This window comes from Marmota flaviventris, chromosome 12 (genome assembly GCF_047511675.1).
Source record: "Marmota flaviventris isolate mMarFla1 chromosome 12, mMarFla1.hap1, whole genome shotgun sequence".
NCBI classification, from domain to species: domain Eukaryota; kingdom Metazoa; phylum Chordata; class Mammalia; order Rodentia; family Sciuridae; genus Marmota; species Marmota flaviventris.
In genome coordinates, this window is record NC_092509.1 from 65,076,783 (window position 1) to 65,103,441 (window position 26,659).

At 32.3% G+C, this 26,659-nt stretch overlaps 2 protein-coding genes across 5 annotated transcripts in view; one reads left to right on the forward strand and one right to left on the reverse strand.

Annotated features, from left to right (window-relative positions):
* Positions 1-13,299, reverse strand: part of Spata17 (spermatogenesis associated 17) — a 186,671-nt gene extending 173,372 nt beyond the window's left edge. Inside the window, exon 1 of the mRNA XM_027934643.2 lies at positions 13,232-13,299. Coding sequence (XP_027790444.1) covers positions 13,232-13,299 — 68 coding nt within the window. The remainder of the gene's footprint in view (positions 1-13,231) is intronic.
* A 305-nt stretch (positions 13,300-13,604) lies between these two features.
* Gpatch2 (G-patch domain containing 2) overlaps positions 13,605-26,659 on the forward strand; it is a 177,254-nt gene continuing 164,199 nt past the window's right edge. For 3 of the 4 annotated variants that reach the window (XM_027934859.2, XM_071600068.1, XM_027934860.3), the window contains exons 1-2: positions 13,605-13,761; positions 21,856-22,572. In XM_027934859.2, coding sequence (XP_027790660.1) covers positions 13,706-13,761; positions 21,856-22,572 — 773 coding nt within the window. In that variant the 5' untranslated portion in view covers positions 13,605-13,705. Of the gene's footprint in view, positions 13,762-13,911; positions 13,955-21,855; positions 22,573-26,659 lie in introns of those variants that run through there. The other variant, XM_071600067.1, reaches the window with a different exon arrangement.

Below are 26,659 nucleotides of genomic sequence, written 5' to 3' on the forward strand. Positions count from 1 at the left end.
AGGCACTAAACATTAAGGAATTGGGACATTTGATATAATATGAACCATGGCCTAGCCTAGTAAAAATTGTAGGATAAAAGATAGCACATTAGCTTTGTAGAAAGACCTTAGTTCAAATCCTAACTGTGCAACTCTTATATGGATAAATTTGCTCATTGTTTTAATCTAAAATTTAATTTGGTGGCATATCATAAAGAACCTAGTAGAAAAACTATTGAATGATACATACCAAATAAAAGATGATTATTGTTGCATTATTACATAATGATGGGTATCTGATGGGCATTTTTCTATGGATTGTAGAAAAATACTATTTGTCAATATCTTATTCATTAATTTAAAAAGATTGGTTATATATTATATATAAATTGTGTGCAAGTAAGCATGCTGCTCAAACTAAAGACATACATGACATACATTCTGTGCTCTCAAGTCTAAGCTTACAAACTAATATACTAGAAAAATAATTGCACCAGTAAATGAAAACACATAAAAAGTAAAATAGTGTATAAGAAATAAATATCTATAGAATTTAGAACTATAAAAATATTGTTTTTAGTAAACAGTAGAGAAAAAAAGGAAATCAAAGGAAACATTTTCTATTCTCAAAGAAATATAGAAAATAAGCAATCAAGTTCATATTATTTTGGATTTGTTTTTAAATTTCTCCTGGTGATCCTAGTCAAATGGAAAATTAAACAATCCCTTTTTGGAATATCAATAATAATGTATATAAATACAAACATATATTATCCTAATAAGGACATCACTGTTACCACAAATAAAAGGAAAGAAACATGAAAAAATTAACCAGTAGGGGCTGGGGATGTGGCTCAAGTGGTAGTGCACTTGCCTGGCATGCGTGCGGCCAGGGTTCGAGCCTCAGCACCACATACAAAGATGTTGTGTCTGCCGAAAACTAAAAAATAAATATTAAAATTCTCTCTCTCTTAAAAAAAAAGCCTAAGGCTTGAGACTTTAAAAAAAAAATAACCAGTAGTTAACTGCTAAGCTTTTACTTATATGCTAAAATTTGACTTCTAAACACATTTTTCTGTTGCCTTCTTTTTAACTGCTTAAAAATGAAATTTACAGATACTTGGATTACCACTGGGATGCTGAATACTCATACAATATGCCATGAACTGCTAGACATTTTATGTTTAAAATGAAAAATGTGGGTAACACATTATTTTAATGGTATATTAATTAGTTCCAAATTACAATGAAAATCCTATAGCAGTGAATAAAATATGACATCTACATGAATTTGAAATAAATTTATTATGATCAGTATTATCACAATGAATACTAAATGAATTAATAATGATGAAAGACCAAAAGTATTACCAGCAATGTAATAAAACATCAAGAAAAAGTCAGAAGTTTCTAGTCATTTCATCATCAGCTAGAAATAAGTACTATAACACTGGATAACACTATATTCATGTGTATCATTAGTGATAAGAAATTAACTCAACAATAAATAAAAAATGAACAAAGAATGGTAGCTAAATATCTTCCCAGTAATATTTAAAAAAGTGTTTTTGTATATTAACAGACTATGTGAATTAGCTATCAATAAATACTAGATTAAAACACAATACTCTTTTCTAATGACAGAAACATGTAGCTATTTTAGACAATAGAAGTAAAATTCTAATATTGGCTGCTTTATGCTATCAGATACGCTGATGTGGAAAAATATTATTTTGCACATAATTTCACTATTCATTCTTAAGGATTTCCAGTTCCTTAAAGACAGTATTTAATTCATAAACTTTGTTTTCTGATTAATACCAAGTATCTAGTAAGAGGCAATTGATGTTGAGAGATAGGACTACACTTTATAATGAGAACCAGCTTTTAAATTTTTAATTAATAGCCCTCATCATTATTATTGTTTCACAGATAAATGAATAAGGGATTGCAAATGGGCAGGTAAAATAGTGGTCTATGCTACCATGTGTAAGGAGAGGGAAGGATATCCTGGATGGGTTAAGGTGAGAATGTATATGTTGGGACTTCCTGGGGCTATGGCATGGTCTTCGTTTAGTAAGTAGAGTGGATCATGGAGAGGAGGCCAGGCTTTGTGGTGTCAAGGAAAGGGGAGGGCAACCAACACAGGAAATCAGAGTTCAAGTGAGATGAGGAGGGCATCCAAGTCTATTGGATAGTTCCTTATGGGAGGCAGAGCCAACATTGTGTGAGAAGGGTATCTATATAAGAGGGGGCAGTTGTAGTGATAGGAGTTTGATTACATAAAGAAGGATTGATCAGATAGGTAAATAAATTAAAGATAGTGAGAGCCAGGATTCTCAGTGTCAGAAAAGGAAAGTATTGCAAGGTTTCATAGCCCAAGTCAGTAGCACCAGCTACCAGGAGAAGTGGAGTCCTAGATAGGATTGCTTGGGTCTAGAAGTTCAAGACCAGCCTGCACAACAAAGAGAAAGAAAGGAGGTAGAGAGGGGCAAAAGGAAGAAAAACAAGAATAAATCTGTGGTGTTGAAATTGAGTTGTTAATGTAAACTCGTGGATTTTAATATAAATGTTAACATAAAAATAATAGAGATGTAAAATGCATATGTGTGTATACATAAACATAGTCCCTAGCTCTCTCCACTAAGCAGGTGTTAAAGCAGCAATCCCCAATAGCAATGTACACTCACTAAAAGGAGCCAGACCTCCTTGGAGGAATGAATGGTTCCAGTACCTCCAGGAAAAGTGGGAGAAGAGCCTGGAACGTTTGTTTGTGTCAGAAATCAATAACTTTTGATCAGGACAGAGAAGAAAGCCTGAAGTGGCTCTCACTGGCTAAATCTGGAATAATGTTACCATTAGAGTAAATAAGAATAAAGCATTTTATTTCATTGACTAAAATGAGAGACTATTAATTTATACTGATATAAATTTAAAATTGGGTAAGGATAGAAAATGGACATAGTTTCAAAGTGTATACTTTTAAATAATACTAATTAATTACACAGAAAAATAAAAGAATATTTCAGTGGAGAAGCCTAGCATACACTACTTTAATTAAATGATCCAAATTAATACCACCAGTAATGGGACAAATCAGAATTACACAGTATCTGGAAGAATACAATGAGAAAATTACAGCATCAATTCTCTGATATTCCTGCCAAAAGTACATAACCTGAACCTAATCAAGAGGAAAAATCAGACAAACCTAACGGAGGAAAATTCTATAAAATAACTGATCTATAATCTTCAAAAGTATCAAGGTCATGAAAATCAAAGAAAGACTGAAAAAAATGTTCTACATTCAAGATAACTAAAGAGACCAGACAAACAGGATCATTTTTGCTATAAAGAGTATTACTGGGGCAAAACTTGAATAACTTCTGAAGATTACATGGTAGAAATACGCCTTTGTAAATTTCATGATTTCAATATTTGAATTGTGGTTTTATAGAAAATATCCTTGCATGGAAATAAATTGTGGAGCAATGGGCAATCAGGTTGCAACTTACTTCCATATGATTCAGGAAAAATGTCTCTGTATGGTATTTTTAATGTTTCCTGTAAATTTGAGATGATTTACATAATTTTAAATATGTGTATGTGTGTAAACTGAACATTTTTACTTCTAAGTTGTTATCTCTAAAAGTTTCATTTAATTCTTTTTATACTCCATTTATTCCTCACTATATTCATATTTTCCTTTTAAGTCATTCATCATATTTTGAATATCTCCTTAGAAAATCCTTGTCTGATACTCTGACCAGCTTTGTATTTCTGGTTTCAATGAACTGACATTTTTTTTCTTCTGGTTATGAGTCACAGTTTGCTATACTTTTTTACTACTACTAATTTGTGAATAGATGCTAGACACTACAAATGTTATGCTTATAGAGTTTGGATTTTATTCAGAAATTACCTCCAGGCAAAAAAAACTGGAACAATTGGCTAACCTGTTTTCTTTGTTCAAGATAATATCATGCATTCTGTTGTATCAATGCTCAAAAATAATTTTTCATGTATTTTGTTTAACCTTCTAGTTTTTCATGACTAGGAGGCAAGTTTTATAACCAGTTATATCTTATGGCCATTTTAAAATTAATTTTTATTCGTTCTAATTAGTTATACATGACAGTAGAATGCTTTTTGGCACATCATACATAAGTGGAGTATAACTCCTCATTCTTCTGGTTGTACATTATGTTGAGTTACACAGGTCATGTAATCATATATGCACACAGGGTAATAATGTCTGATTCATTCTATTATCATTCTTACCCCCATACCCTCTCTCCTCCCTCAATCCCCTCTAATATAAAGTACTTCTATTCTTCTCTGCCCTCCACCCCCACCTCTTACTGTGAATTAGCATCTGCATATCAGAGAAAACATTCCACCTTTGATTCTTTGGGATTGGCTTATTTCACTAAACAGGATATTCTCCAGTTCCATCCATTTACTGGCAAATGCCATAATTTCATTATTCTTTAAGGCTGAGTAATATTCCATTGTGTATATATACACCATGATTTCATTATCCATTTATCTTTTGAAGGGCACCTAGGTTGGTTCCATAGTATAGCTATTCTGAATGGAGCTGCTATAAACATTGATGTGGCTGCATCACTGTAGTATGCTGCTTTTAAAAGTCCTTTAGTTATAAACTGAGGAATGGGATACCTGAGTCATATGGTGGTTCCATTCCCAGTTTTCTGAGGAATCTCCATATCACTTTCCATAGGAGTTACACCAATTTGCAGTCCCACCAGCAATGTATGAATGTACCTTTTCCCCCACATTCTTACCAACATTTATTGTTGTTTTTATTCTTAATGATTGCCATTCTGACTGGAGTGTAGTTTTGATTTTCATTTCTCTAACTGCTAGAGATGTTGAACATTTTTTCATATATTTGTTGATTAATTGTATTTCTTTGTCCGTGAACTGTCTGTTCAGTTCCTTAGCACATTTATTGATTGGGTTATTTTGTTTTTTGGTGTTAAGTTTTTTTGAGTTCTTTATATATCCTGGAGATTACTGCTCTATTGGAGGTACATCTGGTAAAGATTTTCTCATTCTGTAGGCTCTCTCTTCACATTATTGTTTTCTGTGAAGAAGTTTTTAGTTTGATACCATCCCCTTTACTGATTCTTGATTTTACTTTTTGCACTTTAGAAGTCTTGTTAAGAAACTCATTTTCTAAGCTGACATGGTGGAGATTGGGCCTACTTTTTCTTCCATTAGGCACAGGGTCTCTGTTCTAATGCCTAAGTCCTTGATCCACTTTAATTTTTGTGCAGGGTGAGAGATACGGGTGAAATTTCATTTTGCTATATATGGATTTCCAGTTTTCCCAGTACCATTTGTTGAAGAGGCTATCTTTTCTCCAATGTATGTTTTTGGCATATGGTCATTTACTTTATGTTATGTTTTGAAAACAAAAGTTTTCTCCTGAACAAGTTTTTTTTCCTATTTACCTGCGATTTATTTCACAAATCGTATATAATTGCCCAATGTTCAATATAAAAATTTAAACAAGGAAAAATACACAGAAAACATATTAAGATTCTATTTTCAATCTACCCATCTTTCAATATTCAAAATCAAACCACTATTGACAGCTTTCTATGTTTTACTCCAGAACCATAGTTTTAGTTCTATAATTTTTATATAAAAGAGCACACACGTATATTACTTATTTCTATTATCTTTTTTTGCCTTAATTTATTTCAAGGATTTTTTTCATGTTATTATATATAAAATTTTTACTCATTTAAACTATGATTTATATCCTACCATGTGCATATGCCTGAATTTTGCCACATTATTTCAAATAGATACAAGGTATTTATAGTTTAAATGATATATAAATATATAAAATACTTATACATATATATTTATAAAATGTTTTAATGAGTGCTTTTGTGCATATAACCCTGTACGCAAAATAATCCTGTACACAAATTGTGTAAATATGAGAGTACTTCTATAGGGTCAATAGAAGAACTGACATTCCTGGGACAAATGACATGTATTTTTAAAGTTATTAAAATAATATTGTTGTGTTTCAAACTGTAAATATCAATTTCTAATATGTAAAAAGATGATTCTGTGTTCCCTTGTACTCTGTAAGCTTGTTAAATTCATTTATTATTCTAATTTGTTTTGCATATGTTTTAGGGTTTTTTATGAACACAATCATCCTGCCAGTAAATAAATACAATTTTATTTCTTTGCCATTTTATGCCTTTTATTTAACCATCTTGGAACATTTAGAACTAGTAAGGAAAGAAAAGACTATTCAATAAACAGTATTTACACAGAAAAAGGTATCTATACCTCATGGTATAAGCAGATGAACAAAACTGCATAATAAGTAAAGGAAAATGTTATAAAACTTTAAAATATTATAATTAAATATAGATAAGCATCATATAATCTTAAGCTGGCAAAGTCATCTAAGAAAAACTAAAATCCCTAAAGCCAGAAAAACACATTTACTAATTTGAATATATAACAATTAAAAGAGAGATAAAAACGGACAGTATAGTACACTGCTACATAGCTATGGTTTGAATATGAGGTGTCCTTAGAAAACTCATGTGAGACAATGAAGAAATGTTTAGAGGTAAAACAATTAGTTTATGAGATAATAACTTAATCTATGGACTAATCCATTTGAAAGGACTACTATACTAGGTGTTAAATATAGGCGTCTAGGTGTGGCTGGAGGAAGTAGATTGCTAAGGGTGTGACTTTGGAGATTATATTTTGTTCCTAGGACTTCAATTGTTCTGCTTCCTGGCTGTCAGGAACTGAGGAGCTTTCCTCTGCCACGAACTTCTGCCATGATGTTCTGCCTTACTCAGGCCAGGAGCATTATAACTGGAATACCATGGACTAAACCTTTGAAACCATGAGCCAAAATAAACTTTTCTTTCTCTAAGTTGTTCTAGGGTATTTTGATTACAGTGAAAAGCTATTAGAAAACTAAAACTTTATGATGCTGGCTTTGGGATACAGTGATAGAAGAGAAGATGTGGTAGTTCTAAAGGTCAGTGAAACAGCTCTTCATGTAGGCTGAAAGAATATCGAGGAAACTCATAGATGCTGGGAAAAAAAAGAACCCATAGCATGTACTAGCAGGAAAATTCCCAAGAGTATTGTCTGAAATCATATGGAAGACTGAAAATGCATAATAAGCTTTTTAACTTGCCCAAGATGTCCAGAAAGAATACAATTAGGGATCCCATTAATTGCACAAAAATAATGCTCTTTAAACCATAAATATTGCTGGTGTAATTTATTATTGCTGTTTCTATTATTTATTTTTCTTTTTTCTCCTATTCTGAGACCTTTGTTCTGATTTAATTTTTAATTGATTATGAAATACTATATTCTCTTGAATATATGCCATCAGATAAGATCAAAGGGAAGACACTTAAATCTTTACGTGTCTCAAAATGCCTTTCATATCCTCCCCAAAACATGGATCTTTGCTAGGATTCTTGGCTAATTCCCCTGACTCATGAGTAATTACTGTTTTCCACTCTTCTAGGTTTCAGTGTTGAGCAGATAAAGAATCCAATGCATCTGCTTCTTTAGCAAATAATTTTTTCTCTTCTGTCTAGATTAGAAGCATGTGACTTCTTTCTTCTATATCTTGGAATTATATCAAATAATATCTAAAGGTTATATCATTTCAAGAAACTCTAAGACTCAGAGAGTCCTTTACTTTCAAATCTACACTATTCAGTTTAGAAAAGTTTTCTTATAGTATTTCCTCATAATCTCTTTCCCACTCATACTCTAAATTCTGTGGTGATTATCATTCACACATTAAACTCTCTAGTATGTCCTCTATATTATTAATAGTATGAAACATGATTTCTATTCTTGTAGATTTATGGAGATTTCCTTCCTTTGCTTTCCTAAAAATTTACATTTCAGTAGTAAGTATTCTTTTAATCATCTATTACATTTTTCATGTGATAAAAATTTTACTTTAAAATTTACTGTAGCACATTTTCCCCCTTAATTTTTACCTTTGTAAAAGTTCTTATTGCATTTTTATTAAAGTTTATATATGTTTCCTCCATCAGTTCCAACTCCACAGTTACACTCTCTTCTGATTTTGTGGCTTAAACTTTTTACTCCAAACTAACATTTCCTTAAATGACTTGTGAAGTTTCTCTTTCTGTTTTATAGATATTCAGTTGCTTGATATTTATGTAGGGCTGTCTGTTTGGGTTACCTAGGCAGTGAAGGACTGATAGTCAGTTATAATTACTTAAAATTTCTTTTCCATTCAATGAGATAGCAGTGAACATTGATTAACTGTGATCTCTCTTTTAGAGCATGAAACATAAGCAGGATTAGTGTGAACTTTTATCTTGCTTTTGAATTAAATAGAACCATTCATATTTTATTTCACCAATACTATATATCTGATGTTGGCTATTAGTTTTAGAAATACATTCTATATCCAGAATTTTATCTGATTGAAGATTAAACAGGTATTATACATACCTATGTAAAAACCATTGAGCTGCATAGAGTGAAAGTACTTCCTTAAATATATTTATACATACTCATACATATTATAACTACATCAAAGGAAATTTTGACTAATTACACCAATAAAATGTTTTAAGTTTTCCATAAAGAAAAGGAATACTCAAGAACAGACATCAAACTTATCAACTTTTGTAACAGTCAACTGTGTTCATCATATGCATTTTATACTTTGGCTTCTTGCAGGGATTTACTATAATTATAAATCTATGGGGTGCTTACTAACATGATGATCATTTAACCTTCATAGTTAACATATTAATAGCCATCATTTTCTCCTTTACATGATAAAATTGATATTTAAAGAGTTTAAACAAGGTAAAAGTAAAAGTTTAAAAGTTTATATTTAAACCTAAGCTAACACACAACTAAGATGTCCCCATATTTTGGCATAAATCATCTTATGTATTTGGAAGAATTGCTAAGTTTTACTAGTCATAATTAAATTCAGCTGTAACAGAGTATTCAGAAATTAGTTAGAATTAGAGGAAGGGTTTCATTTATCCAACTAACTGCTAGGATATTAGAGTAAGATAATTGTCCAAATTGAAGGACACTGGTCCAACTTATTAGATTAATAACATAATCAGAATTGTAGTCACATGATCATGTTGGAGTAAAAAAAGAACTAATCATATTTATATGAATAATACATCCGGTTTTAGGAAATTATAGTTCAGGTTGATACAGGGGAATAAAACATGAGGAAATCATCAATCTTTACTAGAGAGCACTATGTCACATATTTTCTTTTCCTCAACCTGACCCTAGAAAGGCAGGTTGGACCTTGTGTATTTGATGGACTTAGTTCCATGCAGGGACTTATTGATTTAATACTCCTTATAGAAATATAAATTTGGTATGAAATGGGTCAAACTTCATTAGCTCTTGAGCAAATGATTTAACTAAATCCAATTTCCTTAGGTACAAACTAGGAATAAGAAAAAAATCATCTCATAAGAGTACTGTAACTATCAAATAAAATAATGTTTGTGAAAACGTTTAACAGTGCTCTACATAGTAGGTATTCAATATTTATTTATCTGCCTACTACATTATCTCTATTCCATTTACCTTTTGGGTGGTGAGAGACTTGGAAATTTGATAGTTGGATACTTATCTCTATAGTTGTCTCTACAGAATTTCTAGAACTCTTCCTTAATAACTGATTTTTTCACATTGCCCTACATATACTTTTCCCTTCACTTAAGTCAATTTAAAAAATTTTTTTTACATAAGTCTATCCGGCTTAAAATTATTTCAAGTGTTTTTTTGTTTGTTAAAGAAAATGTGACTCAAATTTTGTTAAGAAGCAAAAAATCAGGTCACAACGAGTTAAACTAATAAAGATGAAACTGGAAGAGGAAAATAGAAAAAGGAAAAATAAAAGCAAAATACTTTACTCAATTTAAAAATAAATCACGAGTTTACTTTATTATTATTTTAAAACAGAAGTCAGTCCTCTGCTGAAATCCTCCACGGCTTCCTCTCTCAATCAGAGTAGAATCCTATATCTTTATTGTAGTTTAAGAGTCCCAAATGATCTGGCCCACATTCTTCCATTCGATGCCTTGCCCATTCTGCTCTCCACTGCCCTCCATCATAGGCTTCTGACAATAGGACCTTTCTACTTGCTGTTCCAGTTCACAAAGGTGCTTCCCCTAGTATGCCCAATCATTCCTTTTTTTTTTTTTTTTAAGGACTCCAAGCAAATATCCTCTTATTAGAAGAGCCTCCCAAACCACTCCAAACAAAAAGAATTTTGTTCCCTCTCTTCACCTTACTTTTCTCTATAGCTTTTGCTATATTTATCCCAAGCTGAAATATTATAAATAAGTTTGTTGATGTTTTGTTTTCCTCATGACTTTTTGTTCTGTTGTGTACTCAATATTTAGAACAGTGATGACTACATAGTTTGTACTAAGGAAATCTTTAATCAGTGCATTTTTAATTCATACAGTTTGGAGAATATTATTACAATGTATTAAATTCACCCAGGAAATATTAGAAATGAGTTCCTTTATTGTAAAATATAAAATAAAATAGAATTTATACGTAAGAAATCATGATAGATGAACAGAAATTTAAAATTAGCTTAAAATACAGTGACATGTGAGAGGATTATATAACAAGAATGAATTGAAATAAACTAAACTCATCATAAGCTCTTTAAGTTTTGATTTCTTTTAATTTCAAAATTTGCCTCTGGTAATAAGAAAAATGCAGAATGCTATGATTAAGTCTTATCAGATAAAGAAGGATCAATATTAATACTACAATAAGTAGAATTTAAAAATAGAAAACTTAACATATGAAAGTGACCAGTTTCACCACTTAGTAATATATTTTCCCAAGAAAGTTCCCTTTCAACTTCATTCTACTGCCAGTCTCATTCTAATGCCAATCATCAGGTAAAAACATTTTTGTCACTACCTTGTGATAGACATAGAAGACTTTGAAAGAAACAAAGAAGAAATTAAACTGTTTCCTTAAACAGTTTCCTACATGTTAATGGATTTGGAACAATATACTCAAGCCATTTTGGACTCTGGATTGTGGTACTCGATGCTACTTAATCAGTCAGACCAGGTTAGTGGAAAGAAAATCTTGAGTCATATTGAACAGAATAGGTTTCAGAGTGCAATTACCTGGCTTTAATACTTCGTAGTTGTATGACCTTGCACAAATTATTCAATCTAACTGAATCTCATTTTCATTGTTTCACATAATTAAGGAATATATATATATAATTCATAAGGATGTTGAAGAATTAAATGTAAGAAAAGCCCATACACTATTTATTACAGTCTCTCTTTTTATGCAGAGTAGGGCCTCATATGAATTCTTGTAAGAAATATAGACTCTCTGCCACCAAGACACACTGAATCAGAATTTTCATTTTCAACAAGTTCCCAAGGTTAAAATTTAGGAAGAACGCTTCAAGTCAATAACAGATGGAAAATGACATTACTTTATGAAGGAAATTTACTATTTACTTTCCCAGTCATACTAATATTTTATTATTTTTTGCCCTAAACTATCAATACTCTGATTTTTAAAAAACTAGACAAAATTTGGAATTTTGTTTCCCTTATCAGCTTTACAATTCTTTTAAACTAAAAGTATTATTACTACTAATTATAAATGAAATGCTAGGAATGCCAGTTTATTTTCATCATGATTTTTGCATAGCATTAGTCATCTCTCCAAGCAATCTCAAAGTTTAGGAAGAGATGCCCATTTTCAAAAGCCAGGAGATAGGGGCAAATGTGGACACTGAAATCTGTGAAGAGTAATTAGTTCCTTTGCTCTTGTCTGGCACTTAATCAGGCTTCCCTCAAATACTGTTCTACAGATCTAAATACTCAGATTAATACATTCACTCATATCATTGTGAAAACCAAAAGAAATAGATGAGAAAGTTATTAGTGCAATGTCTCATGTATAATCAGTGCTCAAACAATGTTAGTTGTTTCCTTTTCTATTTGCCTTACTATAGAACAATTATTTTTTTAAAAATGTCCCAATTTTATGCTAGGATGTGATCATCATAGGGATAGAATTTATTTATGTATTTATGTCATAAATAAATAAGGGCCTGCCACATAAATTCTAGATGGATGCTAAATAAAGAGATAATTTCTGAATGCTAAATAGATTATTTCTAATTAGCTATTGAGAATATTTACTTAAACAAAAAGCAATTGAAAGATTCATTGATATAATTATTCAACAAATAAGTATTGTGTAGCTATTAAGTATTAGGAACTATGAAGACAAGGTAGACTCAAAAAATGGTAAGTAAAAAAGAGTCAATTATTTCTGCTTCTACTTTAAGAGTATAGATACATGTTATTTCACAAAAACATAAAATTGAATTGTTGTAAGAGGTACACAGTGAAATAGTGTGGTAGATAAAAATTAAAATCAGAACAGCTCAGCAAGTTTCTAACTTATTGACATATTTCCACTGGATTTGCCATGTCACTGCATTCTATCACAGTGCAATTTACTTTTTTTTTTTTTTTTTGTAGTTTCTCTTAAGTTGGAAAAACTCCTCGGGCAATGCTTCTGGGCCACTGTTAAAATAAACCTGTTTCTGGTTGTGAAGTCTGGCTGTAAGGAGATGGAAAAAGTGCTAGTGTCTTTCTTAGCCCTCTTCTATTAATTAATTCGTTGGCACTAATTATCTTGCAAGAATAGTTCGGATACTTTGATTTTCAGAAGGAAATGAGTCCTAGAACAATTGAGTTCCATGATGTTTGTGACATGACAGAGGCTCAGATCCCTAGACAGAGTGGGGACTCATTGACATCAGTGAGCTAGGGAGCCTGGGTGACTGCATGAAGGTCATTAAAACCTTCAACAGGGAGAAGGCAGATTTCTTCAAACTGCGTTGTGATGATGTCTGATGGCGGTGGTGGGGGTGGGGGGCGCTTTACAATTTTATCTACGCTGGAACTTTCCTTATATCAACCTGAATATCCATGGCCTCCCTCTATTTATAATCTCCTTGTATAGTTAATATTACGTTAAACTTCTGGTTCTGTTTGCACCCATTGAAAGAGGGAACTGAGTACTGAATGAGGGAATTTGTCAATGGTAAAGTTCCACTGAAAAACTAGTGGGCTAAAGACAGCCAGTCCTTTGTGCGATTCCTTTCTTCACGACTTACCGGTTCCTAAAGTAGTACTGATTTCCTACAAACGACGACCGAGCCTGCAGCCGGGCTAACGTGGCCATGGCCCCTGGACCAGGGGTTTGCAACTGGCGTTACTGTCGGTTTCCCGGGCAACCGGGCGATACCACAGGCCAGTCCCGGGGGTTCCACTTTCGCTCTCTCCTCTTTTATGTCACCCTGTTTCGGATTTAAGGGCAATGCTTATAGAGAATTTTCAATTTGGGGTGTAGCAACAAAGCTTAATTTAATTGGCTCTATCTCGTTTAGGAATAAAAAGAGGCGACTGTAGGAAAGGAAAGCAGTGGGGAGGAGAATTATGGTTGCTCCGAACATCCGGTTTCCGCCTCCAGCCAGCTTCCGGAAGCTCTTCTCAAAATGCTGAACTGCTCTTTGGAAGTCTCCGGGGCTGTTGTAGTTGGAGTCTGTTCTCGGGCCTGAGCCACGAGGCCAGGCTCCTGGGTGTCGTTAATGTTCGGGGCCGCCGGGCGCCAACCGATCGGAGCTCCAGCCGCCGGGAACAGCTGGTGAGGCTGGCGGCCCCGGGAATGGGAGATCAGGAAATGTGTTGGCCAGAGGCCGCCGGACCTGGAATCCAAGGGGGAGGGAGTTGTGATGGATGATCTGAAGACTTCTAGGCCTTGCTGTCACTCATGCTTGTGATGGACGCAGTCTGAGGGAGGCATTTTGATGTGTGCTAAAGATTTGTGCAGGAACACGGTAAATGCTTGCTGATGGCTTGTCTAACACTTAGGGTATTTGGGACCGAGTTGGTCAATCTTTCCGTAATTGATCTCTCCTTGATTACTGGTAAAACCTATGGACAGGAATGCTTTATTCCCAATTCCCCTGCTAAAATTGCCAGATCATAACAAGTTTCTTGTAAGACCAAATGCCAGAAATCTATAGAGTTCTGGAAGTTTAGTAGTGAAGGAGATATCACTTTAATCCCCCACTCCCACTCTTTATGAGGGGAGTAGCCTACCCATTTTCCACTACTTTGAATATACCATTCTAGTTCAAAGGAGATGTGTATGCGTGTTGTTTGGGAACACCAATAAATTCCAGGGTTAAGGCTGGGGTTTGGTAGGTCTATAGTATTATTTCACCAGTGGCACTTTCAGAGAAAATATTGCTTTAAATTTTCAAAGTGCTTTCACAAATTACACTTTATTCTATGACAGCCTATGATACCAGAGTATCACAGGCACAGAACATTTACTTAAGTGACTTGTCCAAAGTTGCCCTGCACATTTTAGAGCTAGAAAGACATGTCTTTAGAATTTCTTGTTGAAAACTATGATTCAGTCCTGTTTTTCTTCCAAATACTTTTTTTCCTGCAAGTATACACAAAAATCAGTGAAACAGACAAGCAGACTTCTTACAATCCTCAAACATAAAAAGGTTTTACCAAACCAGTGTAAGAAATGTGAAATTAAAATACATATCCATTCATAAATGCCACAGAGGATAGAAAGACTCTGAGGAATTCTGAGTCCATGAGGGATTCTTGCAAGTCTATGATCTCAAAATTTCTTACAACTGAAAAGTTAAAAAAAAATTCTTACCAAAAGTATTTTGAGTTGGATCAGATCATTTTATATTTCATTTTATAATGAATATAGATTTGAATGAGCTACTTTAAAATTCTCATATTTACCCTGAGAATAGTAAGGGTCACTTTCAAAATGAGCTATTTTTAAATTAGTGTAATTAGCATAAAATAAAAGCGTAGTTTTAAAATACTTAATTTTATTTTGGCAGTAGTACATAGTTGTGTAACTGCTCTACAAAACAAGATAAAGGACATTTCCACCACTCCATAGTTTGTTCTGCTTGTGTGTTTCTTAATATTTCACCACTCATTTTTGTTAAGGAGGGAGATAAATGTGCTATATAGATTGATCTGCTTTTACTAAGGTGATATTGATTTGTAGGGTAAGTACTGTTTAATTAAAAAATATGATCCTCTCAACTCCTTGCTGTACTTTGCAACTCCTGTCCAAATCATGGGTTGATACCTCTGTATAATATCAAGAAATGTCCTTCAGTTCTCTGTCTCTTTTTAAAATATTTTTAGTTGTAGATGGACACAATAACTTTATTTTGGTTTGTTTTTGTGGTGTTGAGGATAAAACCCAGTGCCTCATGCTTGAGAGGCAAGTGCTCTACCCCTGCGCCACAACTCCAGCCCTCCTTCAGTTCTCTTTTGATGAACCTATCCAACTTTTCTTGTTGGCATGCAACTCATCCTTTCTTATGGAACCAGAATAGAACATAGTGCCTAGTGTTTTTGAATGAAACTACCTGATTTGACAGAATGAATGTGTTACAGAAAACTAGAACTTTTATTTTCTAGTTTATGTGCACAACTGTCCAATCATTCAGTATTTCTTAATGGATTCTTTAATTAATTGAACAATCCTTATATACCATACATGTTTGTTTTATCCCAGTAATGAAATCATAGTGCTGCTGAGGTTGCTACTAACATCTCTTGTAACTCTTTTGAGGTAGGGTACATCATTCTTTGCATTTTAGATAAGGTGACACAGGAGGGAAAACAGTTTAAATAATTTACCCTAAGTGTCTCATTTGTAGTATGATTCATGTGTAGCTAAAGAAAATACCTAACCACCCAGGTGTATACTGCCTGAGTATCTGAATAACATATAGTATCTCTCAGATTTGTTAAGCAATCTGGAGTCCCTGAGGAGTAACTGAGGTACCTGAGGTAGTTAATTTCTCTTAACTTTTCTTTCTTTCTAACATTTTCTTCAATGTGGAGATTAGTTTCTTAATTTTTAGGCATTTAGTGCTTAAAGTAGATGATTTCTTTATTGAACTATGATATTCTCTTTATTTAAATTTGTTATATGGGTTTCCTTTTTTTGCTTTCTAATTTTAAGCCCTTAAAATAAACTGTATGGATTCTGGACCTTTGTTTCTGTAATTTTGTTCCTATTTGATATTTTGATTTTCTTTAGGTCTGGAAAAGTACATAGTAAAAATTGCATTTTGGTTAGCGATTTCTTTGTTTTTTGTTTTTTGGTTTTTTTTTTACTCTCAGGATTAACTTAGGATTCTCTTTCAGTTAAGGATCAAAGCAATAGCTGGTATGATTTGGGGCAAGCAATTTATTTTTTTATAGCTTCCTAGCATCCTTGTTTCTGTCTAGCTAAAAATGAAGAAACAAACAATAACAACAACAAAAAACCCAAAAGAATGCTCATTTAAATAATAAATGGTCTTGCCATATTAAATCACTAATTTGAAAAGTAGAATTAGACTTTTTTCTTTAAAAACTAATCATGATTTTTGTTTACAATAAGTTGCTAGAGTAAGAGGAAAAGAAAACTTTCTAGATGTTCACCATGTTCCCCTTGGTAGCAGCTGCCAGCAGTACCTATAATTGAATATAAGTCAATGGAGCTTTGCCCCCATTATGGGAAATGAGTTTTTCAGTTTGGTGGTGAACCTTGTGACTCTTAACCAGGGAGCATTATTTTCTTTAATCCTTTCTTTTTCATTTATATCTGTATATCAGGTCAGATATACTCCATTTTTTTTTTTTTTTTTTAAGTAAGGAATTTAGGGCCTCTTTTTAACATGATAGAGTCCTTAAAAGAGTCCACAAACTTTCTAAGACTATACCACAATTTTGTATACCTGTTGTCCTATAGTGCCCCAACATTTGTAATGCTTCATGGCCTCAGAAACGTCGAGGACCTTAGCTTTTCCTATGTTAGCCTCAGGATTCATGGTAAGATTGTACCTTAAAAGCAGAATGACTTGCTTTTTCAGTGACCTGTTTCTCTTATTTGAGGGTGGAGTTTGTTGAAAGGTAAAATAACTTCTTTCAACATAAAGTACTTCCTCTCATCCTCACAGAGTGCCTTCAGGGTAGAAATTGTGCTGGTTTTCATGATGAAAATATAGAAAGCAGAAGGTAATTGTTCAAGGTGTTGTTGCTAATGAATATAACAGAATTTAATTTCCAAATTCATAGTTTGGATTCTGAAACTCATGTTCTATTGTTACTTCTCAGCCCTTTTTTTCTGTAGAGAATTCTTTTCATATATATTGCCTAGTGTTAACCTTGAAACTAATCATTTATCTGTTTCAGAAAAAGATAGTTTTTTTCCCCATCCCAATGCACTTCCTTCTAAAAGAGAGAAAAAGGTTACTTGTGATTCATACTTTGCATGGATAGTTCAAGGAACTTCTATACTAACTTAAGTATTAACATTTAATGTTAGGTTTATTCTTGATTTCCTCAAATAATAATGTCCCCAACATATGAAAGGAGAAAATTGAAGACATAGTCCTTAATAAATTACTAACTTGAGATAAAGACTTATTTTGATAAATGATAGTACCATTAAGGAAGGAAATTATAATGAGCAGCAGAAATCTTAAACTTAAGATAATTCTTAAGGATCAAGCTGTGTTAGACATAAAATTTGGCCGTTCGTATAGCCTCCTTCATATTTACTGTTTGTATGTTTAGTCACTCATTGTTGTGATCCACACTATTGTGTGTTGATTTTCGTCTGTTCTGTTTGGCTCTTTGCTGTGGACTTTTAGGACCAACTAATCCTTTTCTATCCAACCTCGCTTATCTTAATAAAACCTAAGATGATATTGAAGTATGTAATTCTATGACTTTTAAATTTGTGAGTACTCACAGATAACATTCATCTGCATAGTTGTTGACTGTATACAGGGTTACTTTTGAACACACAGAGTTTATATATCATAGAGATACAAAAATGGTTATTTCTTCACTTAAATTATTGATAGCCAATTGAAGTGCTTAGCACTTAACTTATATTTAGTTCTCCACAAATAAAACAACTCAGTTTTGTAGAAGAAGTGCTTAGCACTTAACTTATATTTAGCTCTCCACTAATAAAATTACTTAACTTTGTAAAAGAAATAATACATGTTTTAGAGAGGCAAAGATTTTTACCATGTACTAAGTGATGAGTATTTGATTTTTTTTCCTTAACTAGGTATTTAATAGTTCTAATGGTTACTTTTTAGTTATATCTCGAAGTTTTTTTTGTTGTTGTTGTTTTTATGGTTGGGTTTATTTAGCAGAAACACATATATATCCTTTTATTATATAGTTGCTTGTATCAGCATCTAGGCAAGGCAATAATGATTAATTTTTCTATACATACTGTATTTTTTTTCTTAGGAACGAGTGGGGCTTCACAAACAATAATTAGTAATAAAATAGTTAACTTTAGTTATTGGGAGTTTCCGTTTTCTGGGTGTTCTTTTCTCCTGCTGTCCCCACCTATATATATTTTAACAGCAATTTTAGAGCTATTGGGCCATCTATCAACTTCTAATCTTTTGGAGAGTTATAAGCAGTATGTTAAAACTAAATAGCTTCGTGATTTTTCTTTCTTAAGCCAGAAACATTTGAAGGAAACCCCTAAGCTAAATATGATGAGGATAAAGTATTTGAGTACAGTAATCTTCTGATGTGTCAGTACAGTTGCCAAAGCAAATAAATAAAACAACTATTTTTCACTTGATTATCTTATTTATTCTATTGACCAGTTGATGCCCATTTTATCTGTGAAATGTTAGTGAAGCAGCTTAAGCTTAACATTAAGTGTCTAATATTATTGGCTCATTAATAGGGATTTTGATTGGGATTAACTTGTAGAAGAGTCTAGGTACTATAAAGAAAAAAGTGCTTTGAACTCTGAATTGCACTTAAAATAAATGTATTTTTTCCTGTGTTTTCATAGAATTTTCGAAGAAACTTAAAAGTAATTTTCAGTTGATTTGTATTTGAATGATATATGGAATAATTTCGATTCTTCTAGTTAAAAATTTTTTAATATATTTTATTTCATTTTGAGAAACAAAATTGAATAAGGCTGACACAATTTTAATGAGATTAAGAACATTTACTTTCATTTTGGTAATATTGGTTATATTTTATTAGTATAGTAGTACTTTTTCAATAAGTAGTAATTTTTCAACAAGTAATACTTTTTCAACAAGAATTAGAGTGTCAGATTTCAAAGGGTCAATTTTCCAGTGTTAAGACTACTTACTTTTCTGTTTTTTGTTTTGTTTCGTTTTTATGGTGCTAGGGATTGAACCTAGGTTTTTGCTTGGTAGGCAAGCACTCTGAACTGAGCTACATCTTCAATGATTTTTTTTTCTTCTGAAGTATAGTACCAAATTATAACTTCAAAATAAACTGTAATTTTATTTGGAGGTTATATTCATCCATTGAGTTAATTTCATGTTTTAATATTTTAAGCTATTTATTCATCCATTGATAAGAACATCCTATCTTCACAAAGAAAGTTACTCCAGATTCAGGTGAATAGTCATTTAGAGAAAGGATCCTTATTGTAATACATCTTAGACTGGCATCAAATAAGTTTTCTTAAAGGAACAATATAATATTTGGAGATAATAAGTCTTTCAGACACATTTCTTTAAAAATATGGTGTTAAAGGAAAAGAACAAGACATTCATTGCATTAAGAGAAAACAGAAAGGCAATTATTAGCTTATAGATAATGGTAAAAATATTCATTAAGGTTATCTGCATTCAGAATTGTAGCCTCTATTTTGGCTTCATGCCAATTCCTGTGATATATATTTCTATTAATTTAATGCTATATTCTGAGAACAGTTATATATAGAACGCTTATTAAAAAAAACTCAGTTGCCTCATTTAAAATATATATTTGAACCACTATGTTTTTGAAAAACATGTGTCCAGACATGTGTGTTTTTATTTTCTACATTCAGATTGCCAAAGGAGATAAATCTGGAAAATATGAACTAAAGATAATGCTGTGTTATATAATTGTTGACAATATACACTCAAATAACCAATACAGGGTTGGTTTTTTTTAGCTCGTTCTGCTTATTCTGTTTTCACCGGCTATACTATCTTGTATCTTGTGTTGATTTAGCCTCCCACTCCTTTCTCCTATTCAAAATAACATAATGGTTTTTACATATAGATGACATATATATTAAAATGAAAGTAATACTGCTTGATGCTAAATTAATCATAAAAAATATAGACTGGATACGGGAATTAGGTAGTTGTTTTCTGTAGTTGAGTAAGCATTAGAGCTCTGGAACGAGATTGTGTTTGAATCCTGTCTCTATCACTTAAATGTCATATTGTGAAGGAAATCTGTTTTTTTTTTTTTTTTTTTCCCATATGCCACCTTATAGGATTATCATGTGAATATGAGGTAAAATATAGAAAACACTCAGAAATAAGCCTGGCAAATAGTAAACACTCAAGTGTTAAAACTATATGTGTGTATAATATTATAAATGGTAAATCCAGTTGAATCATGATGTATGTGTATTTTTTTCCCCTTAGGTTATCATTAAATGTAAAGGAATAGTTATAGGTTATTACAGGGAATTTGCTAAAATCTAAAATTATAAATAATAAATGACAAAGACTCTATAAAGTCTATTTAGACCAAGGGTCATCAAATGGGCCAGGCACTATTTGATTTTATAAATAAAACTTTACTAGAACACAATCATACACATACATTTATGTATTGCTTGTGGCTATTTTTGCATTATAATGACAAATTGAGTAGTTGTTAGAGACCTAATGGCCTAAACAGCCTAAAATATTTATTATCTGGCCCTTTGCATACCCTTGCTAATAGACTCCTGGAACTACGTAGGCCTCTAGAGGCCAGTTGAGAATATTTTTATCCCTATGCACCTTCTGACCTCAATTTGAGACATGATTGCCCATGGTCTTTGTATGAAAGGTGTGCATATCCAAACTATCTGTAATGTTTAAAAATAAAATCAGATACCTAGGCTCTGAATCACACCAACTAATTTAAAATTGGGGGGTACTGAGTTTGTAAAGAACTATATAATTTATTAAAGTTCCCAAAGAAGACTGATATTATCCTTGCTGACTAAAAAAGCCTCAGAGACTACTTCAGAATAAATTAATGATGGGCCCTTTTAGACCAGTGAGGCTCCAGTTTTGATGTAAATAGTTTCTGCTTCACTGGATTATATGCTTAGTGTGGCCTAAATATATGCTTAGTGTTTAGTTAAACTTTTTTTTTCCATATATTTTAAATCTTGACAATACTGGTCTTTCTGCTTGTCTCTTGTATTGTAGCAGTGATTAGGTACAACATGTGGTAAGTAGAGGATTTTATGCTTCTGTCTTCATTTAGAAATTAGTGGGCAGGGAGGGGACTGGGAAAGTTTTCTCTGCTCTGAGGAGAATCGGTTCAAGAAAAAGGACAGAGATAGTCAAGGAAAAGTGATTTAAGCAGAAAGAGCTTTTCCATAGTTACATAGTAAAAATATATGGTTTGTTCTGATGCTGACACTATATTTACTCTATTTTGAAATAATTTCTGTTTAATAAAAGAACTTATGCATGAGGATGCTTTAAAAGGAATCAGAATATTTGAAATGGTAGTACATTGACTAAGAAAATAGCTTCAAACATTTTGTAATGACCAAATTTTAGTCCAATATAGAGTGAATCATCTGCTGTAGAAGACTCAATTAGCATGGCTTAGAGTGACTATTTTTTTTTTTTCCTTTTTCATTCTCTAAAAAATGTAGGCATTTCAGTAGAACCATGGAGGAGCTGGTTCACGACCTTGTCTCAGCCCTGGAAGAGAGCTCAGAGCAAGCACGAGGTGGTTTTGCAGAAACAGGAGACCATTCTCGAAGTATTTCTTGCCCTCTGAAACGCCAAGCCAGGAAAAGGAGAGGGAGGAAGCGGAGGTCTTACAATGTTCACCACCCGTGGGAGACTGGTCACTGCTTAAGTGAAGGCTCTGATTCTAGTTTAGAAGAACCAAGCAAGGACTATAGAGAAAATCACAATAATAATAAAAAAGATCATAGTGACTCTGATGACCAAATGTTAGTGGCCAAGCGCAGGCCATCATCAAACTTAAATAACAATGTTCGAGGGAAAAGACCTCTATGGCATGAGTCTGATTTTGCTGTGGACAACCTGGGAAACAGAACTCTCCGCAGGAGGAGAAAGGTGAAACGAATGGCTGTCGATCTCCCACAGGACATCTCTAACAAACGGACCATGACCCAGATGCCTGAAGGTTGTAGAGACCAGGACATGGAAAATGATAGAGCTTACCAGTATCAAGAATTTACCAAGAATAAAGTTAAAAAAAGGAAGTTGAAAATAATTAGACAAGGACCAAAAATCCCAGATGAAGGAGTAGTTTTAGAAAGTGAGGAAATAAGCCAGACCAATAAGGACAAAATGGAATATGAAGAGCAAAAAGTCTCAGATGAGCTCATGAGTGAAAGGTGACTTTTATGTTTTCTAAATATAAAAATATTTGTCTACAGTTTGTGGTTGAATGTGTTTTATATTTTAATTAATTCTATTTTAAAATAATTATAAATTGTAATGATGATAGTGATATTACTATTTAACTGTGATTATATTTCCTAATAATTTATGATGTTTTGCACCAGGCAAAATTGCTTATTTGATTTACACGAAGTCTTCTGATTGTGTTATAATGACTTAATTTTCAGCTACAAAGAGAAAAGGAAATGGATTTTCAGTGGGAAAGAATGTACTTTTGAATCATAGCACATTTGTAACTCTTAGAATTGGATATATAATTATTTATTTGGTTAACTATAGAGTTTTAGCCTTTGGTGCTTTTTAAAGTACATGATTCATTCTGATTCCTGAGAATCAAAAGTTTATACCACTATGACATACAAATGGTTTGATATTTAAAGTATTAGCTTGGTAGGTATTCTGATTATTGATAATTATAAAACCTAATTTATGGTCTATGTGATTTTGTCATTAGAAAAGTGGAAGAAGCAACAATCCTTTGGCAGTTAGTCTAATACATCCATTCTAGGAAGCAGGTGTACCACTATGATAATTGTTAAATCCTATTTTTACAGCATCAAAAGGTAAGTGATAATTTTGATTTCACACAGAACTGATGCTACTTGCAAGAAATGAGATGTTGACACTGTTCATCCTTTTAGGTGTATGTCCTTAAAACCAAATGCCTATGAGTCAGAAAAAAAACATTCCTTATATATGGGCTGGGAAAAAGTATTTGATTTTTAATTTGTAGCATCAGGTCATTTTTATAGGATATGGAAATCATTTTTATTCTTGTTGTATTTGTAAATATGATTACAGACCTGACTACAACCTGGCAAGAGTTTATGGAATGGTTCTTTAATTAGACATAGTTTCTATTTATGTTATTATTCTGAAGAAGTAAAATTTACTTAAAGTGAGAAAAATATTTCAGGAAGGCTTTGAAAAGTTTATGAAATCTTTTCTTTCAAGAAAGTTGTGATTTTTTTATATAGAAATGGGAATCATTTGTACCTTACTATTGGGCCATTGTGACTGAGGACCACTCAGTCTGTCATAAAAGTAATTATATTATTGCTCAGTTGCTGCGGGGAGAGTGTGGTGGTGGAGATAACATTCTTGATTCTGGGTTATTCACACTTAGATTGTGCAAACCCCTCCTGTTTTTTTTTTTTTTTTTTTAATGTCTGCCTTTTATTGATCTGTTTCGTAGGACATCTGCCTGGGAACAGAATTGAGATGAAAATCCTATCATTTATTTTCCTTCATTGTAAAAAAAAATATTTGAGTAATCACTAGGTATGATCAGGTTACCCAGAAGTTAACAACCCAGGTTCAAGTCTTCAAATAGAATATTTTCATTCCTGAACAAAATAAAAAATATGTGCTTGCTCTGATTTTAAACTTTTCTGTAAAATGATTTTTCTCTTGCCATTTAAGAATTAGCTACAGTTTTCACTTAACATATTTTCCTAACACATGTAGATGTTTTTTGAGACTACATCCAAAGTTTTCCTATTATAAAAAAGCTGTCTATATGTTTTCTTGGAGCTGACTTGTAAATAAGAACAGCATTACTCTGTGTGTTTTATCTGTGTGGGTCTCAAACTTAACAAACATTTCATAAACTACTATGTAATATTCACTGGTACCTGAATAATAATTCAGACTCTCCTCAACAGCCTCCTGGCTGAATTAGCCAAATGCTGAAATGGAATGTGCTGTGAGGCAAAACTTCCTAAAGAAGCTGCACTAAAAGCAAGAACTAAAAGTTGTTCACAAATGTGCAAAGTGAAAAGGAGAGAAGGAAATAACATCCCTGATTATAATGAACAGCTTATTCAAATGCATGAATTCTGACACCAGTATGGTACATTTGGAGAAATGTTTGTAGTTCATTATTATTAAAATATAAATATGGCTACAGCCATAACATTTCTTGAAGGCCCGTGTGCAATGGTAAATAGTTTAGATTTCATCATGTAGGTAATGAGAAGTCAGTGAAGAGTTTTTAGCAGTGGAGAAACTCGATTAGGTTTACATTTTATCAAGATAACATAATTTTGGCAGCATTGTTTTGTTTACCTTTGACTGAACCTCCAGTCTGTCCAGTAGAAAATGAATTATGGCTGTAGTAGTAGAGGAATATTTGAGAGTATTAGAGAATAATCTTAAAAGGTAGAATCAATGGGAGGTAGACTGTGTTTGGAAGGGTAATGCTCTCAGATAATGCCCAGGTTTCAGTCATAGAAAAATGGTAAGTGAACAGATCAGGAAAAGGGATTTGTATTAGTGTACATACATTTATTCAGCAAACAGTCATGCAGTATATTCTTATATGAATACTAGTAATAAAAATGAAACCAAAAAAAGAGATGTCCTTGAAGATTAGTTGGAATGACCATCAGCATCTGAAAATAAAAAGCCTTTCTTCCCTTTAAGTTCTTGTTCTGAATTATTGAACAAGATGTACTTGATGTAAATGGAGCAACAAGCTAGATATCATGTAAATAAGGATATATGTTATAAACATAAATGTAAAAACTATCTCAAAGTAGGAAAAGAATCATTTAGGACTAAAAGCTGTTCTTAGGGAATTTTGATTTCCTTCTATCTTTAAGAGAGTGAGCAGGTTGGGGAGAGGAGAAAACTATACATACCAATTGGAGACAGAACGTAAACAAAAGATCCGAACTGATGATGGGAAAAATTTAGAGAGAATCCCACCAATAGAAATCCTTGAAATCTAAATTTAATCCAATAGGTAATAGGTAGTAATTTCAGAGTTTTAAATAGAAGAATCTTTTCTTATAATTTATGTGTGTGCATGTGTGTATATTAAAAACTTTTAAAAAATAGTTTTAAATTTATAGAAAAATTGCAAAGACAGTTCATAGAATTCATGTATATCACATTCTCATATATCCACACCCAGTTTCCTCTGTTGTTAATATCATATGCCTTATTGTGGTATCCTGTTAACAGTGATGGAACCAGTATTGATACATATTTTAAGTAAACTCCATATTTTATTAGCATTTCCATTGCTTTTATTTAAAGTCCTTTTTCTGTTACAGGGTGTCACATTACTTTTAGTCATCCAGTTATATTTGCAAAGATCAACCTGACTATATGTAGAATTAATTAGCATGGCATAAATCTGAACTCAGATTAGAAGATCATGGTACCAAAAAAAAAAAAAAAAAAAAGTAGTACATTGATTCACCGTCTATAAATCTGTACCCTGAAAAGCTGTGAAAAACTCAGTTGTTTGTGACAGACTTTGACCTGTATTTAATGTGCATATTTATTTGTTCAATTGAAAATATAATAGGTTTGATTATGGAATGCTACCCTAAATTTTAGAGTATGCTTTTCTAAAATTTGAGTAATTTTGAATTTGCCTCAAGTTTTTAGAAAAGAAATTGTGCCCAGAGGCATGGATAATGACCTTCATTTGAGTTATGTTGATAGAGGCAACAGGAAAAACAGGAAAATGATCAACAGTAGTTTGAACTTGCTAAGCAGAAAGATAAAGTTTCTGAAGTGGGTTTAATACTATAATATCACTATGCATAGAAAGCATATATTTTTAAATAAGTCAATATGGATTTGATGCCCTTGAAAATATTTTATTACCAATTTTATACTATAGGGAGCTTCATGTATTCACTTAATTTGAAGAAAGTTAAAAAGATTCTAATTCAGTGCTCCTTGGAAGAATGTGCCTCTTGACAAATGCCTATACTTTTTGTTAATATTTACATTTTAAAAGTAAGTAAAACTGAAAATTGATATTTTTTTTCAGAAAATATGTGGATTTAAATCTCATCAATAATTTTAACCTTAAGCATCTCAGATTAGATATTGTATAACAAGTTAAGATGTATCTTTTTTTAATAGATTACATTGTTCTAGATGTTAATGGAAAAAGTATTTTAATTAAAAAATAATCACCTGGGGGAAATTTACTGATTGGTTAAAATAAAGAACTATAGTACAAAGAAAAGTACATGAGGATTTAAAAAAAAAGTTCTT